We start from the raw sequence: 17,161 nt of genomic DNA, 5'->3' as shown, positions 1-17,161 counted from the left end.
CAGATCAAGACTGGCACTCTACCTCTTGAGCCATACTTCTACTTCTACCTTTTTGTTGGTTAACTGGATTAGACTCTCATGGACTTTTGCCCTGTCTATCTTGAAAACAAAATTTCAAGAGTTTTTCTTTTTCAAATTATTAAAAAAAAATTGGCAGTCCTGGGGCTTGAACTCTGGGCCTGGGTGCTATCCCTGAGCTTCTTTTGCTCTAGTTTAATGCTCTACCCCTTGATCCACAGCGCCACTTCCACCTATTTTGAGTAGTTTATTCAATATAAGAATCTCATGGAGTTTCCTGCCTAGGCAGGCCTCAAACCACAATCCTCAGATCTCAGCCTCCTGAGTAGCTAAGATTACAAGTGTGAGCCACTGGTGCCCAGCTGTTAAAATAATTTTAAATAATAACATTTCTACCAGAATTATGTGAAATAATAGCCTAAGTTTATTAAATTAAAAAAATTATATACATACACCCAAAAATTCACCTGTGGCTACCTTTTTTTTTTTTTTGCCAGTCCTGGAGCTTGGACTCAGGGCCTGAGCACTGTTCCTGGCTTCCTTTTGCTCAAGGCTAGCACTCTACCACTTGAGCCACAGTACCACTTCTGGCCTTTTCTGTGTATGTGGTGCTGAAGAATCGAACTTAGGGCTTCAGGCATGCTAGGCAAGCACTCCACCACTAAGCCACATTCCCAGCCCACCTTTCTTTTTACACTAAATTCTCAAAAATTTACCTGTCCAGCCAAGGATCCACAGGCACCTGCTGCTCCACTGACCACCATAGTCTGGTTAGATCCAGCAGTTATATGACCTCTTTCCTGTACTCCAATCAAAGAAGTCAAACCAGGCATACCTATAGCTCCAAGAAAATATGAAAGATGTCCATTCACAAGCTGTGGTTCTACCTAAAATAAAACAGAGAGCCTTTTAGCAATATTAGAAATTCCCATCATAAGAAAACAAAGCTGGGCACCCAGTGGCTCATGTCTGTAATCTTAAGGAACATAGGAGGCTGAGATCTGATGATCCCGGTTTGAAGCCAGCCTGGACAAGAAAGCCCATGAAACTCTTACCTCCAGTTAACCACAAAAAAAAAAAAGGCCAGAAGCAGAGCTGTGGCTTAAGTGGTAGAGTGCTAGTGTTGAGCAAAAAAGCTCAGGGACAGTGCCCAGGCCCAGAGTTCAAGCCCCAGGACAGGCAAGGGAAAAAAAAAAAAAAGGAAAACAAAATAGATACTACCTGTTATGGATTGGGTCAGGTTCCCTATCCCAAATTCTCACATATATCTCAGCTGGGTGCTGGTGGCTCATGCCTGAAATCCTAGCTACTCTGGGAGGCTGAGATCTGAAGATCCCAGTTTGAAACTAATCCAGGCAAGGAAGTCTATGAGACTCTTAGCTCCAATTAATCACAGAAAAAGCCAGAAGTAGCACTGTGGCTCAAGTGGTAGAGCGCTAGCCTTGAGTAGAAAGGAGCTAAGGGACAGCACCTAGGCCCAGAGTTTGAACCCCAGGACTGGTGAAAAACAAAAACAAAAAACACACATCCCAATGTAACTATATTGGAAATAGGGCTTTTAGGGTGATACTTTTAGGTCATAATGGTGGGGCTCTAATCTAATACTCCTGTAACCTTAGAAAAGAAGCAGGCATGACCACCTCCCCAGAGGAAAGACCATTTAAGGACACACTATACAGGTGTCTATCTACAAGCCAGGAAGACAGACCACACCAGAAGTTGAATCTTCCAGAACCTTGATCTTGGATTTTTAGCCTCCAGAATAGAAAACATGTTTGCTGTTTAAGCTATTCAGCCAGCCTGTGGTAATTTGCTGTGACAGCCCAAACAGACCAATAATTCAATACAATCCAACCGTAAGCCATCCTTTAGTCTTGTTAAAATTCCAATCTATCTGTAAAGACTAAAAAGAAAAAACCCAAAAGACAAATAACAATAGTCTGTTTATGTTAACAACTTTAAAAATAATTTCTACGTTAAAAATAAAAACTATTATTTCTTGTTAGTTCCTCGTGTGTATCAAACGAGAAGAAATCCTTAATCGGAAAACACTAAGCAAAGTTGGAAAGCTTGTAAATTTCTAAGCAATTCCAATGGCATGTTTATAGTGCCCACTACTCAGGAAGCCATGACAGAAAGATTGCTTGAGCCCAAGAATTCAAGACTGGCCTAGGCAACCGTCTTGAAAACCCATCTCAAAAAAATTTTTTTTAAATATATATATGAAAACCCCTCAAACTCCAACAGTTTTCATTACTAATGCTTATATAATAACATAAAAGTACCCAGTAATATAATCCCAGCTCTTAGAGGACTGAAGCAGGAAAGTCTCAATGACACTGGCTTTACTAGTAAACAACTATTACATATATGAAATATTTCTATGTACTATCATCTTTCCAGTGAATCTATTACCTTTATTCATGTACCAGATTTAACTGATAGCTATTGAAAATTACTGAACAGGGACTGGGAATATGGCCTAGGGGTAGAGTGTTTGCCTTGCATACATGAAGCCCTGGGTTCGATTCCTCAGCACCACATATATAGAAAAAGACAGAAGTGGTACTGTGGCTCAAGTGGTAGAGTGCTAGCCTTGAGCAAAAAGAAGCCAGGGACAGTGCTCAGCCCTGAGCACTGAGTCCAAGCCCCAGGACTGGCAAAAAAAAAAAAAAAAAAAAAAACCAACACAACACTAAACACAAGCCAAGATGCAGTATGGCATTTCTGTAATCCCAGGAGTTGGCAGACTAAACACAGGAGAAATTTAAGGCCAGCTTGAGCTGTGTGTTCCAAGTCCAAGTCAGTTTGAACCATATAGACCCTACCCTTTTTTCTTTGTCAGAGGTCTTGAACACTGGGCCTGGGCACTTGTCAGCTCAAGGCTAGTGCTCTACCACTATGAGCCACAGCGCCACTTCTGGCTTTCTGGTGGTTAATTTAAGAGTCTCATGGATATTCCTGCCCAGACTGGCTTTGAACCTCAATCCTCAGATTTCAGCCTTCTGAGTAGCTTGGATTATAGGCGTGAACCACCAGTGGCCCGGCTTAGACCCTATCTTAAAACAAACCTGAAAAACTAATGAATACCAACTTATTTTATTTTGCTATGATACTGAGCTAAAAATAAAATGATTTACTGCTTAATTTCAGATCTTCTAAATTTTTACCAAAATTATTCAGTTTCTTAAAAATTATTAGAAAACCTTTATTTTTGGAAATCTTCAATAAGATGCAGAATTATAAACTGCTAAATATCCCTTTTGCACTTCCTATATATTTCTACTTGTCTATTTTACTAGAACCATTACACTGACTGACATATAGTTGTGTGACATCTGCATAGCACTATAGCTTGGCCTCCATTAATGTAAAATGCATATTAGAGAGACTTAGGAATAGCAAGGAACTACAATCCAGGAGATGCATGTCATGGCAGTCCATGCGCATATTAAGGGAGGCAAAGACTTTTGTTATTGTTGTGTTCTGTATTTCTGAAAATCAAACACAGAGCCTTAGGTGCAGCGAGGCAAATGCACCATATGAGACAATTCTTGATTACAATGTTTAGTAGCGGTCCAGTAGTGGAACAGGCAGTTGATGAGCAAGCATCTATCTTACCGGTTATCATAGCCTTTGTACAAGGTCAGGGTGGGCTAGATAGTGAGTTACAACCCAGTTTGGGCTATACAGTGAGACCCTATCTCAAAAAACTAGAGGCCTGAGCCAGGAACTGGTGGCTCATGCCTGTGATTCTAGCTACTCAGGAAGCCAAGGTCTGAGGACAGAGGTTTGAAGCCAGCCTGGGCAGGAAACGTGAGACTCTTTATCTCTAGTGAGCCACAAAAAGAAAAAGAAAAGAAGGAGAAGGAGAAAGAGAAGGAGCAGGAGAAGAAGGAGAAGACGACGACACCGATGCTGGAAGTATAGCTGTGATTCAAATGCTAACAATACCAGCCTTGAGCAACAAAGCTAAGGGACAGCACCCAGGCCTTGAGTCAAGTCCTAATACTCAGACACACACTCACACAAATACACACACATTTGTAATATTAAAAAATTTTAGCCAGGCACTGGTGGCTCATGTCTGTAATCCTAGCTACTAAGTAGGCTAAGACCTAAGGATCATGATTCAAAGCCCGCTGGGGCAGGAAAGTCTTTGAGACTCCTATCTCCAATCAATTACTCAGAAAAAGCCAGAAGTAGGGGAGGAAGATGGCGCCGCCACAGTAGGGAGGTACCCCGATTCGCTCCAACTGAATAGTGAGCTGGGAACTCCAGCACCCAACACCCCATCAAGAATCCAGCAAAACCAGCAGCCAGAAGCAGTGTAGAAATGCAGGAAAACAAAAAGGAGTAAAAAAGAAGAGCCGAAAACCTACATGGAGCCGGAGAATCTACGGGGCACCCTCCCCCCACCAGCCGACCCTAGCCCAAACAGGGCCAGGCTGGGAAAGGGGACCCGGCGATTGGCAGACCAACTGCCGGGAGTGCAGAGTCCAGACAGCGGGACTCCACAGACACTAGGGAGAGTGCGGGCCAAGACATACGGCCACAACAGTGACGGAACGTTCGGGCCCACACCAGGAACGGACGGACGTAGGTGGCTGGGGAACCCAGCGGTGCAGGAGATAGCCGGGGACACCACCACGACCTTTCGCCACACCCGAAGGACCAACGGCGGCGCGGGACACACACACAATCCAGGACCAGTGAGTCCCCCATTACCTCCTCCCCCAACGAGAGACCAGCTATCAGAGGCCCAAACCCTACAAAGAAGCTAGATCTCCCTCCCCCTCCCCACCCCAAGGGAACAAAGAACCCCCAAATCAGGCGGGAAGCTCCCATCAGGCTCTGGGAAGTCACAGGAGTTTAGCAGGGGAAGGGCGGAGCAGCCCCAAGGCTGCCCAAGATCCTGAACTGGCTGAATAGGCCCTGCCACCTTCCCAACAGGGGCCGGGGGACGGTCGGCAGTGCAAGCCCCACCCGAGGCGCCTGGACCTCACGGACTTTTACAACTAAAATCACAGGCACTGGTGGGCAATACCAGCACAGCAGGGACACCTGGACCTGATCAGGCACCCCCCCTAGCAGCGGAGGCACAGTCTGAGGGTGCTAATCGGTGCACGGACAGTTGATCCCACTGGGCCCCACACATACCGCCCCCCACAGCGGACTCGCGGCAGGGCGCAAGCACAACCCAACAACCCGGGGCTCACTCTGGTAGGCGCACCCCGCTCAGGTGGACGGGGCTGCAGCAGCAGCACACAGGTGGGCGGGGCCCCTGGCGACAGCGCCCACTCTGGTAGGCGCACCTACACAGGAGGGCAGAGCTGTCCATCGGCCCCTGCCTACTCAGTTTGGCGCATTCCACACAAGTGGGTGGGCCGCCCCTCAACAACACCTGCCCTGGAGCGGTCCACACAGAAAGGCGAACTGCTGAGAGGTGAACTCCTCTGACCAAGATATAGAGTGGAAAAAAGAACCAAAGAAGAGAAAAGCCTCCACGCCACGCTGAATCAGCGACCAGCAAACCCCCAACAGGGGCACGCTAGGGTCAGCACAGCACAGCGCCAGGACACTGTCCCACAGAGAAAGACACAGAACCTACCGGCCCCCAAGAGCAGGGAGAGTGACCACCTCAGCAACAACCAAGAAGGTCACGCTCACCCATTGGGAAGCAAGGTTCAAAGCCAAACCCAAACCCAGAGCCAGGACACCAGGACCAAGGCTCCCACCGGTGGACCAGCGGGAAACAACACAAAACCAAACCAGAGAAGCCACCCACAGATTGCCAGATGTACAAATCACAAAGAAATATAACACAGTTCATCAAAGAGCAAACCAACTCGCCAGCTCCGAAAAAGCAGCACGAATGAAGAGATGGAAAATAAAAAAGCAAATGAGGCCATGTTAACAGAAATAAGGGAAATTGTCAGAATCGAAATCAGAAAACAATTCCAGGAATTTAGAGGGGAAGTCTTGAAGGACAACCAGGAAGCCAAGAAAGAAATGGAAGCAAAAATGGATACAATGCAAGCCTCCTTTAAAGAAGACCTTAACATCCGGAGACGTGAAATGCATGAAAAAATAGATTTAAAATACAACTCTTTAAAGGAAGAAATTTCCACAATCAGAGCTGATCTGACAACCATAAGTAGCTCTCTGACATCCATAAACTCTGCAATTGAATCCACAGCACAAAGAATCGACCATATGGAATCCAGAATCTATTGCTTGGACGATGAAGCAGCCAACAACAACCAGAAAATTACCACACTCCAAGAAACGGTGAAGCTTCAGGAACTAATGGACAAAGACAAGAGATATAATCTGCACATAACTGGAATAGAAGAAGCAGCCGAATACCAGAGCAGAGGGCTTCATCTTTTTTTCAATAAAGTTATTGCAGAAAACTTCCCCAATCTCACAGGGGACCCCATCCAGGTAACCGAAGCCTATAGGACACCTGGCAGGCCAGACCCCAGAAAAGCTACCCCAAGGCACATAATATTCAAGACTTCAGATCTCAAGAATAAAGAGCAAATTCTGAATGCAGCCAAAGCAAAGAATGAAATTTTCTACAATGGGAAGAGGATTCAAATAACAGCAGACCTCTCCACACAAACCTACCAAGCACGAAGTGAGTGGAAGAACACCATCCAAGTAATACAGGCTAACAATATGCAACCTCGGATCAAATATCCAGTGAAATTGGAGTTCACATTCGAAGGGAAAACCAAATCTTTCCATACCAAAGAGGATTTAAAGGAGTATGTGAATAAAAAAACCAGCCCTACAGCGAATTCTAAGAGGGGAAACCCACCTAACAGAGATCGTACAAGAGACACAGACAGAAACAGAAAGAAACTACAATAGCCAAAGCCCAACAGAAAGAACAGCTCACAAAAGACAAGGAAAAAAAAAAAGAGGAAAAAACAGCCCAACAAGAAAATGGAAGAAGAAAAAACACTCTTATCCTTGATCTCTTTGAATATAAATGGTTTAAACTCTCTGATAAAGAGGAGCAGACTGGCAGATTGGATCCGCAAACAAAAAGTTGACATCTGTTGTCTACAAGAGACACACCTTACAGCAAGGGACAAAAACAGGCTCTGAATGAAAGGATGGCGCAAGATCTTCCAAGCAAACGCACCTACCTACACCTACACCTACACCTATACCCACCTACACCTGCAAACAGCAGGTGTAGCCATCCTGATCTCAGACAAGCTGGACTTTTCATTAAAATCAACTCAAAAAGACAAAGAAGGACACTACATTTTAATACAAGGAAAAATCCAGAATCAAGACATCACGGTGATAAATGTATACTCACCAAACAAAAGAGGCCCTACATATGTCAAGCAAATTCTCACAGAATTACAGAACAAGATAGACGCAAACACAATCATAGTGGGTGACTTTAATACCCCACTCTCTCCAAGAGACAGATCCAACACCCAGAGGATCAGTAAGGGAGCTGAGGACCTAAGTAACACCATATCCCAAATGGATCTGACAGACCTATACAGAATCTTCCACCCTACAGAGACCCAATACACCTTCTTCTCAGCAGCCCATGGATCATACTCCAAAATAGACCATGTCATAGCCCACACAAAGAACCTCAGCAAATACAAAAGTATTGACGTCACCCCATGTATTATATCTGATCACAGTGGATTAAAGGTAACCCTCAATGACAACAGTTACCACAGAGGTTATACACATTCTTGGAGGCTAAACCCCACACTGTTATCCAACACTTAGGCCACAGACCAAATTAAAGATGAAATTAACGAATTCATAAGCCACAATGACAATGAAAATACATCACAAAGAAACCTATGGGACACAGCTAAGGCAGTACTGAGGGGCAAGATCATTGCCCTCAGCACTCACATTAAAAGAATGGAAGCAGAGCAGGTGAATAACCTCACAATGAAACTAAAACAACTGGAGAAACAAGAAATGACCAAATCTAAATCGACTAGGAGGAGAGAGATCACAAAGATTAAAGAAGAGATAAATCTGATTGAAAATAGAAAGACCATTCAACAAATAAATAAGACTAAAAGCTGGTTCTTTGAGAAAATAAATAAAATTGACAGACCCCTCTCAAGACTTACAAAAAAAAAGAGACTCATATACGTAAAATCAAGGACTCCACCGGAAAAATTACAACAAGTACACACGATATTCAAACAATCATAAGGAGCTATTTCCAGAACCTCTACTCAGTAAAAAACAATAATTTTACAGAAATGGATCAATTCTTAGAGAAGTATAAACTTCCCAAACTGAACCAAGAAGATATAAATCAACTAAATAAACCAATAACGTACAGTGAGATACAGGAGGTAATCAAGAACCTCCCAACAAAGAAAAGCCCAGGCCCAGATGGATTCACCAACGAATCGAATTCTACAAAACCTTTAGTGAGGAGCTAATACCAATACTCCTCAAACTCTTCTGTGAAATAGCAACAGAGGGAGAAATCCCAAACTCATTCTATGAAGCTAATATTATACTCATCCCCAAACCAGGGAAAGACCCAACAAAAAGAGAGAACTACAGACCAGTATCACTAATGAACACAGACGCAAAGCTCCTCAATAAAATAATAGCTAACAGGATCCAGAAACTGATCAAGAAAATTATACACCATGACCAAGTAGGCTTCATCCCACAGTCACAAGGATGGTTCAACATCCGTAAATCAATCAACGTAATTCACCACATAAACAGAACTAAAATCAAGAATCACATTGTTATCTCAGTTGATGCCCAAAAAGCCTTTGACAAAATACAATATCCATACTTACTAAAAGCTTTGGAGAGAACAGGAATAGATGGAACATTCCTCAACAGACCAACTGCTAATATCATATTAAATGGAGAGAAACTTAAATCATTCCCCCTAAATTCAGGAGCAAGACAAGGATGCCCACTCTCCCCACTTCTTTTCAACATAGTGCTGGAATCCCTAGCCATAGCAATAAGGCAAGAGGAGGACATCAAAGGAATCCATATCGGCAAGGAAGAAATCAAGTTATCCCTATTCGCAGATGACATGATCTTATATCTGAAGGACCCAAAAAACTCAGTCCCCAAACTCCTAAACCTAATAATAAACCATTTTGGCAAAGTAGCAGGATGCAAAATCAATCCACAAATGTCAGCAGCTTTTCTGTACACCAGCAATATACAAACAGAAAAGAAAATTATGGAAACAATTCCATTTACAGTAGCCATAAAAAGAATAAAGTACCTAGGGATCAACTTAACCAAGGACATGACAGACCTATTTAATGAAAACTATAAAAATCTAATAAGGGAAATCAAAGAAGACACAAGGAGATGGAAAGACCTCACATACTCATGGGTAGGCAGAATCAATATAGTGAAAATGGCCATATTGCCCAAATTGTTCTACAAATTCAATGCAATCCCTATCAAAATCCCAGCCACATTCTTCACTGAAATAGAGAAAGCAATCCATAAATTCATATGGAACAGCAAAAGACCTAGAATAGCCAAAGCAATTCTAGGCAAAAAAAGCAGTGCAGGAGGTATCACAATACCAGACTCCAAGCTCTACTACAGGGCCATCATAACAAAAACAGCCTGGTATTGGTATAAAAACAGACCGGAAGACCAATGGATTAGAATTGAAGATCCAGAAATAAAACCACACTCTTACAGTCAGCTGATATTCGACAAAGGAGCTAAAGACATACAATGGAATAAACATAGCCTCTTCAACTACCGGTGCTGGGAGAACTGGGCAGCTATATGCAGAAAACTCAAAGTAGACCCAAGCCTATCACCAGGCACCAAGATCAACACAAAATGGATCAAGGACCTCAATATCAGACCTGAAACCCTGAAACTACTGAAGGACAGAGTAGGAAAGACACCAGAACTTATAGGCACAGGAAGGAACTTCCTGAATAGAGTCCCAGGGGCACAACAAATAGGGGAAAGACTCGACAAATGGGACTACTACAAATTAAAAAGTTTCTGCACAGCTAAGGTCATAGCCACCAAAACAGAAAGACAGCCAACCATATGGGAAAGGATCTTTACCAGCACAGCAACAGACAAAGGCCTAATATCTGTCATCTACAGAGAACTCAAAAAACTAAGCCCCTCCAAGCCCAGTAAACCAATTAGGAAATGGGCAAAGGAGCTAGAGAGACTTCACAAGAGAAGAGCTAAAAATGGCAAAGAAACATATGAGGAAATGTTCAACATCCCTGGTAGTAAAGGAAATGCAAATAAAAACAACCCTGAGATACCACCTCACCCCAGTTAGAATGGCCTATACTCTGAACTCAGGCAACAACAAATGCTGGAGGGGGTGCGGGGAAAGAGGAACCCTTCTCCATTGTTGGTGGGAGTGCAAATTAGTACAACCACTTTGGAGAACAGTATGGAGGTTTCTCAAAAAGCTCAATATATACCTACCCTATAACCCAGCCATACCACTCCTAGGCATCTATCCTAAACAGCAAACCCCAAGATATCAAAAAGACATTTGTATTTCCATGTTTATTGCTGCATAATTCACAATAGCCAAAATATGGAAACAACCCAGATGCCCCTCCACAGATGGATCCAAAAAATATGGTACCTATACACAATGGAATATTACATAGCGATTAGGAATGGTGAAATATTGTTATTCGCAGGGAAATGGTCAGAACTCAAACAAATAATGTTGAGTGAGACAAGCCTAGAACACAGAAAACAAAGGGGCATGATCTCCCTGATATATGACTGTTAAGAAAGGGAGACGGAGAGACAGTAGAGACCAAGTCTGTGAAACCAAAAACCACTTGTCAAATAGTATTTCCCACAGGACTGGGGCAGCGACCCAACAGTATGTAACTAAAACCAAACAATTACTCAACACATAAAGGTCAAAAATTGACCTCTCAGTGTAATACAATAGCTCAAAATCAGGCTGGGGATATGGCCTAGTGGCAAGAGTGCTTGCCTCATATACATGAGGCCCTGGGTTCAATTCCCCAGCACCACATATACAGAAAACGGCCAGAAGCGGCGCTGTGGCTCAAGTGGCAGAGTGCTAGCCTTGAGCAAAAAGAAGCCAGGGACAGTGCTCAGGCCCTGAGTCCAATCCCCATGACTGGCCAAAAAAAAAAAAAAAAAAAAGCTCAAAATCTATGTATGTACATTCATATAAGACTACTGTCGACATATTGTCTAATATCGACATTGCATTTAAAGCCCTAGGCGAATTTTCTTGGGCGTGGCCACGTGGCCACTGTATATGTTCTTGATACATTGTATATTGTATATATGTCTACCTGACCTAGAGAAGGGAACGAAAAACAGGGTGTAAGATATTACAAGAAATTTACACACTCCCCTACTATGTAACTGTATCCTTTTTGCACAACACCCTGTCCAAAAAATTTGTGTTCAATTAATAAATAAATTAAATTTTAAAAAAATGGAACCAGGTTAAAGGGATAGGTGGTTTGGGGAGAGATGGGAGGGAATGATGAAAGGGGTGACATTGATCAAGATTCACTGAACTCCAAAACTGACATGTCGAATTGAAACTCCTTTGTACATCTACCTAAAGGTAATAAAAATATTAAACAAAAACAAAACAAACAAAAAAAAAGCCAGAAGTAGCATTGTGGCTCAAGTGGGCAAGTGCCAGCCTTGAGCACAAAAACTCAGGGATGGTACCCAAGATTGGTGAAATTAATTAACTAACTAAATAAAAGTAATTAAAAATATTTTATAAAACTTTAATCATATAACACTTACCTTCATATCTACTTGTAACTATTGTCATTTTGCACATGAAGAAACATGAAGTTACATAAAATACTTCCTTGATGATACATCAATTAGACTTAATTATATAAAGCTTCCATTTTGGGTAGGTTAAAGCAAATTTTGAGAATTTCATATGATTCAACCTGAGTTACACTGAACTCAAGATTGTAATAGGAAATGAAATTTCAGTTACAAAGCCAATGAATTTCTGTGGCTATTTTCCAGGAATTTTTTAATATATAAATTAAGGAAAGAATTGTGGTTTTTATAAATTTTGGATGCTTAGCTCAAGTTTTGCACATACAGTTTGAGAAATAAATAAAATATGGAAGATGATACCATTTCTAGTAATCTATGAACAGTCACATAAAGTTAGAGCTAAGTGAAAAGAAAAGGTAGCTAAAAGAAAATTATGCTTTTATTCTCTCTCTCCCCAATAACAAACAAAATCATATAAATGTAGAAAGCAAGAATTACAAATGAGAAAAATATCAGGTATATTTTATATTATACGTCACCTTTTCAAGGCTATTTCCATCTAGAATAGCTTTCGTTTGCCAGGGCCAATAAAACGAAGTCACAACATTGCCTTTAGTTAAGTTTGTGTGCTTGCTTTCTTCTACAATTCCTATACCTCCACCATCCACCACTTGAGACAACTGCCAAGGGGCTAAATAATCACTGCCAGTGTCTTCATTCATCTTACAACGCTGAAAAAAGAAAGCACTGATTAAGATAATTTTGTTGGCTAACATAGTTTACTAATTTTTTCTCAGTTGGTAAAAGGAAAGTATATATCAAACAAATAGAAATAAAGTTTGTTAATTTCTTTCTTCCCATTATTTTGTTGTTGTTGTTGTTCTGGACCTTACTTTAACCAGTAAAGAAGTACAATTATGCCAAGGGCCAGTGGCTCACACCTATAATCTTAGCTACTCTGAAGACTAAGATTTGAGGTTCAAAGCCAGCCTGGGCAGGAAAATCTGTGAGACCTTTATCTCTAACAATCAAAAACCAAAGTGAAGGTGTAGCTCAGGTCCAAGCCTTGGGTATAAAAATAAGGGAGGGCTGGGAATATGGCCTAGTGGTAAAGTGCTCGCCTCACATACATGAAGCCCTGGGTTCGATTCCTCAGTACCACATATATAGAAAAAGCCAGAAGGGGTGCTGTGGATCAAGTGGTAGGTGCTTGCTTTGAGCAAAAAGAAGCCAGGGACAGTGCTCAGGCCCTGAGTTCAGGCCCCAGGACTGACAAAAAACAAACAAAATGAAAAAATAAGGGAGACACAAGGCCCCAGTATATCATACCTGTAATCCTAGCTACTCAGGAAGCTGAGATCTGAGGATAGCAGTTTGAAGCCAGCCCAGGCTGGAAAGTAACGTGAGATTCTTATCTCCAATAGACTACTTAGAAAAAGTTGGAAGTAGCACAGTGGCTGGAGTGGTGGAGCCCTAGCCTTTAAGCAAAAGAAGCTCAGGGACAGCGCCTAGGCCCTCAGCTCAAGCCCCACAACCAACTCAGCATCACATTGTTTAGTTTCTTCTGACATATTTAGTAGTCTTAATATCTTACTACTTTAATTTACTACATCAATATATTAGCTTTCTTTTTGTATTAGCTTACATTATGGGTGGATTTCATTGTTCATGTCCAAGGTTACAATGGAGCCCAATCAACTGCACCCTATCACTCTCCCTTTTCCTCTTTTCTCAAAATAATTTGTAACAGAGCTCATTGTTCTATTTTAATAGTTGTCAACAATCTACTTCCATATTCATCCCTCTTTCATTTTCTCCTTGTTAACCCAAACCCTTCTTGCTACTACTGAGCCCCCAGTAGACCTGTTTCTCTTTCTCCATACCTTCCAACCTCTATTGATCAACTACTTTCACTGAAGTTCTTCCTGTTGTCATATATAGTTACAATGTATTTCAAGATGCATCCCCTATCCTTTTTTCCTTCTTCCTCCCCTTCTAAATAGCTAGATAGATATTTTAATCATATGAGCCCTTATTTTATTTTATTTTATTTTTTTTGGCCAGTCCTGGGCCTTGGACTCAGGGCCTGAGCACTGTCCCTGGCTTCTTCCCGCTCAAGGCTAGCACTCTGCCACTTGAGCCACAGCGCCGCTTCTGGCCGTTTTCTGTATATGTGGTGCTGGGGAATCGAACCTAGGGCCTCGTGTATCCGAGGCAGGCACTCTTGCCACTAGGCTATATCCTCAGCCCCAGCCCTTATTTTATTTTTAACAGACTGTCACTCATAGCCTTCAAAGCAGTTTATTTCTTTGGTAGTTTATTGGAGATAGAGTCTCATAGACTTCTCTGACCAGAAGCAAGAGAGGAGTCTTACATACACAGCCTGCCCTATCAACCAGATCTATCAGAGAATTATCAAATATTTTACTACCTTCAAGCTATAAAAGAACCTGGCCAGCCATTATTTTTAGAAATACAATCCTTTATAAATGCCAGCAAATAAGAATAAAGGTAATCTGTAATTCTCAGTAACAGATATACTTGCCCAAATAGTCATCAGTTCTAAAGATTGCACAATAAAATTCTGATAGGAAAAAAATAATAATTTTCACCAAGTCATAACACCTTTGGTTCTTACCATGTAAGGATCCACAGAGAGATACAGAGTTCTAACTCGTACTTGTCCTTCATTGATGTTCTCTGGTAAAGTGATTTCTTCCACTCGAAAATTCTCTGCTACTGGATTACCATTTTTCCCTAAAATATCAGTCAAAAACATGAAATCAGTTAAGCATCAGTGGCTTATGCTTATAATTCCAGCTACTCAGGAGGCTGAAATTGAAGCTAAAAATTCAAAACCAGCATAGACAGAAAAAAATCTCCAGTCTCTTGTCTCCAACTAACCCAGAAAAAAAGGTCAGACTTGAAGCATGGCTCAAGTGGTAGAATGCTAGCCATAGGTGAAAAAGCCCAGCAAAAGCGCAAGGTCCTGTATTCAAGCCCCAGTACCAACACACACACACACACACACACACACACACACACACACACACACACACACACACGCAGAGATATATCAACCAAAGTAAAATATTAGGTAAGCTTTTCTTCCTCCTTTTAAAAAGCAGAGACTTAAATGAACTTTTTTATTATTTATTTTATTTTATTTTTTGGCCAGTCCTGGGCCTTGGACTCAGGGCCTGAGCACTGTCCCTGGCTTCTTTTTGCTCAAGGTTAGCAGCTACTCTGCCACTTGAGCCACAGTGCTACTTCTGGCCATTTTCTATATATATGGTGCTGGAGAATGGAACCCAGGGCTTCCTGTATTAGAGGCAAGCACTCTTGCCACTAGGCCATATTCCCAGCCCCTTAAATGAACTTTTTTTAAATAGTAAAGTCTTAAAATGTAGGAAATTAAATTTTTTTTAGGTATAAGGAAAATGTATAAGGAAATGTCTCACTAAATGTGTACTTTATGTTTAATAGAAACAAACATCCTGGTCCCAAAAAAATCAAATTTCTAAGGTGAGAAATGAATATAAACATTCTAATGGGCATGGTGATACAAAGTAGTAGGGCATAGGTAGAAAAACAAACAAACAAAAAAATCCAAGCTTGCTGGGAAAATAAAATCAAGTCCCTATCTGAAAAGTAACTAAATCAAGAGGGGCTAATTCAAGTAGTAGAGCACTTACCTCACAAGCATAAGGCCCAGAGGTCAAACGCCAGTGCCACAAAAATAAATAAATAAATTGTAACCTAATTACTCCACTAAAACTGAGGTCAGAAAAGTTGGACAACTTTTTCTGGACACACAAAAAAAGTAGGTGCAGCAAAACCAAGGTATCAGTGGCTTCAAACCCCAAACCCTATATCTAAGTTCTATAATTCAAGTAATTGTCAGAACTGATATGTTAGTGTTTCACATGAAACAGAAAAGCCAATTTTACGGGCTGGGAATATGGCCTAGTGGCAAGAGTTCTTGCCTTGTATACATGAAAGCCCTAAGTTCGATTCCTCAGCACCACATATATAGAAAAGGCCAGAAGTGGCGCTGTGGCTCAAGCTGGCAGAGTGCTACTATCCTTGAGCAAAACAAAGCCAGGGACAGTGCGCAGGCCCTGAGTTCAAGCCCCAGGACTGGCCAAAAAAAAAAGAAAAGAAAATTTTAAAAATCAACAATACCTTTTATAAAGACAAAAATTCACGCATATTAGCAATGTAACCTTCCAAATGTTATGACTCCAAGAACATCAACAAATGGCCTTGATTTGGACAACTTGGCATTACATTTAGTTTCTTCTGATGAATTTAGTAGTCTTAATATCTTATTACTTTAATTTACTACATTGATATATTAGCTTTCTTTATTTTTTTATTTACTTATTTTTCCCAGTCCTGGGGCTTGGACTCAGGGCCTGAGCACTGTTCCTGGCTTCTTTTTTTGCTCAAGGCTAGCACTCTGCCACTTGAGCCACAGCGCCACTTCTGGCCATTTTCTGTATATGTGGTGCTGGGGAATTGAACCCAGGACCTCATGTATACGTGACAAGCACTCTTTGCCACTAGGCCGTATCCCCAGCCCTAGCTTTCTTTTTTTTTATTAGCTTACATTATGGATGGATTTCATTGTTCATTTCCAAGGTTATAATGTAGCCCAATCAACTGCACCCTGTCTATCACTATCCCTTTTCTTCTTTTCTCAAAACAATTTGCAACATAGTTCATTGTTCTATTTTTAACAGTTGTCAAAAATCTACTTCCATATTCATCCCTCTTTCATTTTCTCCCTGTGAGCCCAAACCCTTCTTGCTACTACTGAGCCCCCAGTAGACCCCTTTTTTTCTCTCCACCTCCTAACCTCTATTGATCAACTACTTTCACTGAAGTTCTTTCTGTTGTCATATATAGTTACAATGTATTTCAAGATGCATCCCCTATCCTTTTTTCCTTCTTTCTCCCCTTCTAAATTGCACCTTAGATTCATGTTCTCTATAAATCCATACATATTTAATATAGAAGGGTTTATATACATGTTATATATTATATACATTAGAGTTTACTTTTCTATTTCACTAAAAGTTATTAAAGACTGAAGTTGTTCATTAACCACAGACCAGTACTTACCAGGTCGGGAATTCAATACTACTCTTTGTACAATCATCACTGTGCAGCAGTGTCACAGATTTCAATACAAAATAATCCCTATAAATAAAAAAAATTAAATCACCAGAAAGATCTGAAGTATTTAATAATTTAAAAAAAAAAGAAGTCCAATGTAACTAAAACCAAACAACTACTGAACATAAAAAGGTCTAAATTAGACCTCTCAGTGGATCACAAT

General features: G+C 41.2%; 1 protein-coding gene across 3 annotated transcripts in view; it reads right to left on the bottom strand.

The window, feature by feature from the left end:
- Ptgr2 (prostaglandin reductase 2) overlaps positions 1 to 17,161 on the bottom strand; it is a 32,894-nt gene that overhangs the window by 7,485 nt on the left and 8,248 nt on the right. For all 3 annotated transcript variants that reach the window (XM_048362904.1, XM_048362903.1, XM_048362902.1), the window contains exons 2-5: positions 16,945 to 17,022; positions 14,456 to 14,574; positions 12,357 to 12,548; positions 735 to 905 (exon numbers count right to left, since the gene is read on the bottom strand). In XM_048362904.1, coding sequence (XP_048218861.1) covers positions 735 to 905; positions 12,357 to 12,548; positions 14,456 to 14,574; positions 16,945 to 16,981 — 519 coding nt within the window. In that variant the 5' untranslated portion in view covers positions 16,982 to 17,022. The remainder of the gene's footprint in view (positions 1 to 734; positions 906 to 12,356; positions 12,549 to 14,455; positions 14,575 to 16,944; positions 17,023 to 17,161) is intronic.

The sequence above is a fragment of the Perognathus longimembris genome, chromosome 14 (genome assembly GCF_023159225.1).
Source record: "Perognathus longimembris pacificus isolate PPM17 chromosome 14, ASM2315922v1, whole genome shotgun sequence".
NCBI classification, from domain to species: Eukaryota; Metazoa; Chordata; class Mammalia; order Rodentia; family Heteromyidae; genus Perognathus; species Perognathus longimembris.
This window is presented reverse-complemented; position numbering and strand designations above follow the sequence as displayed.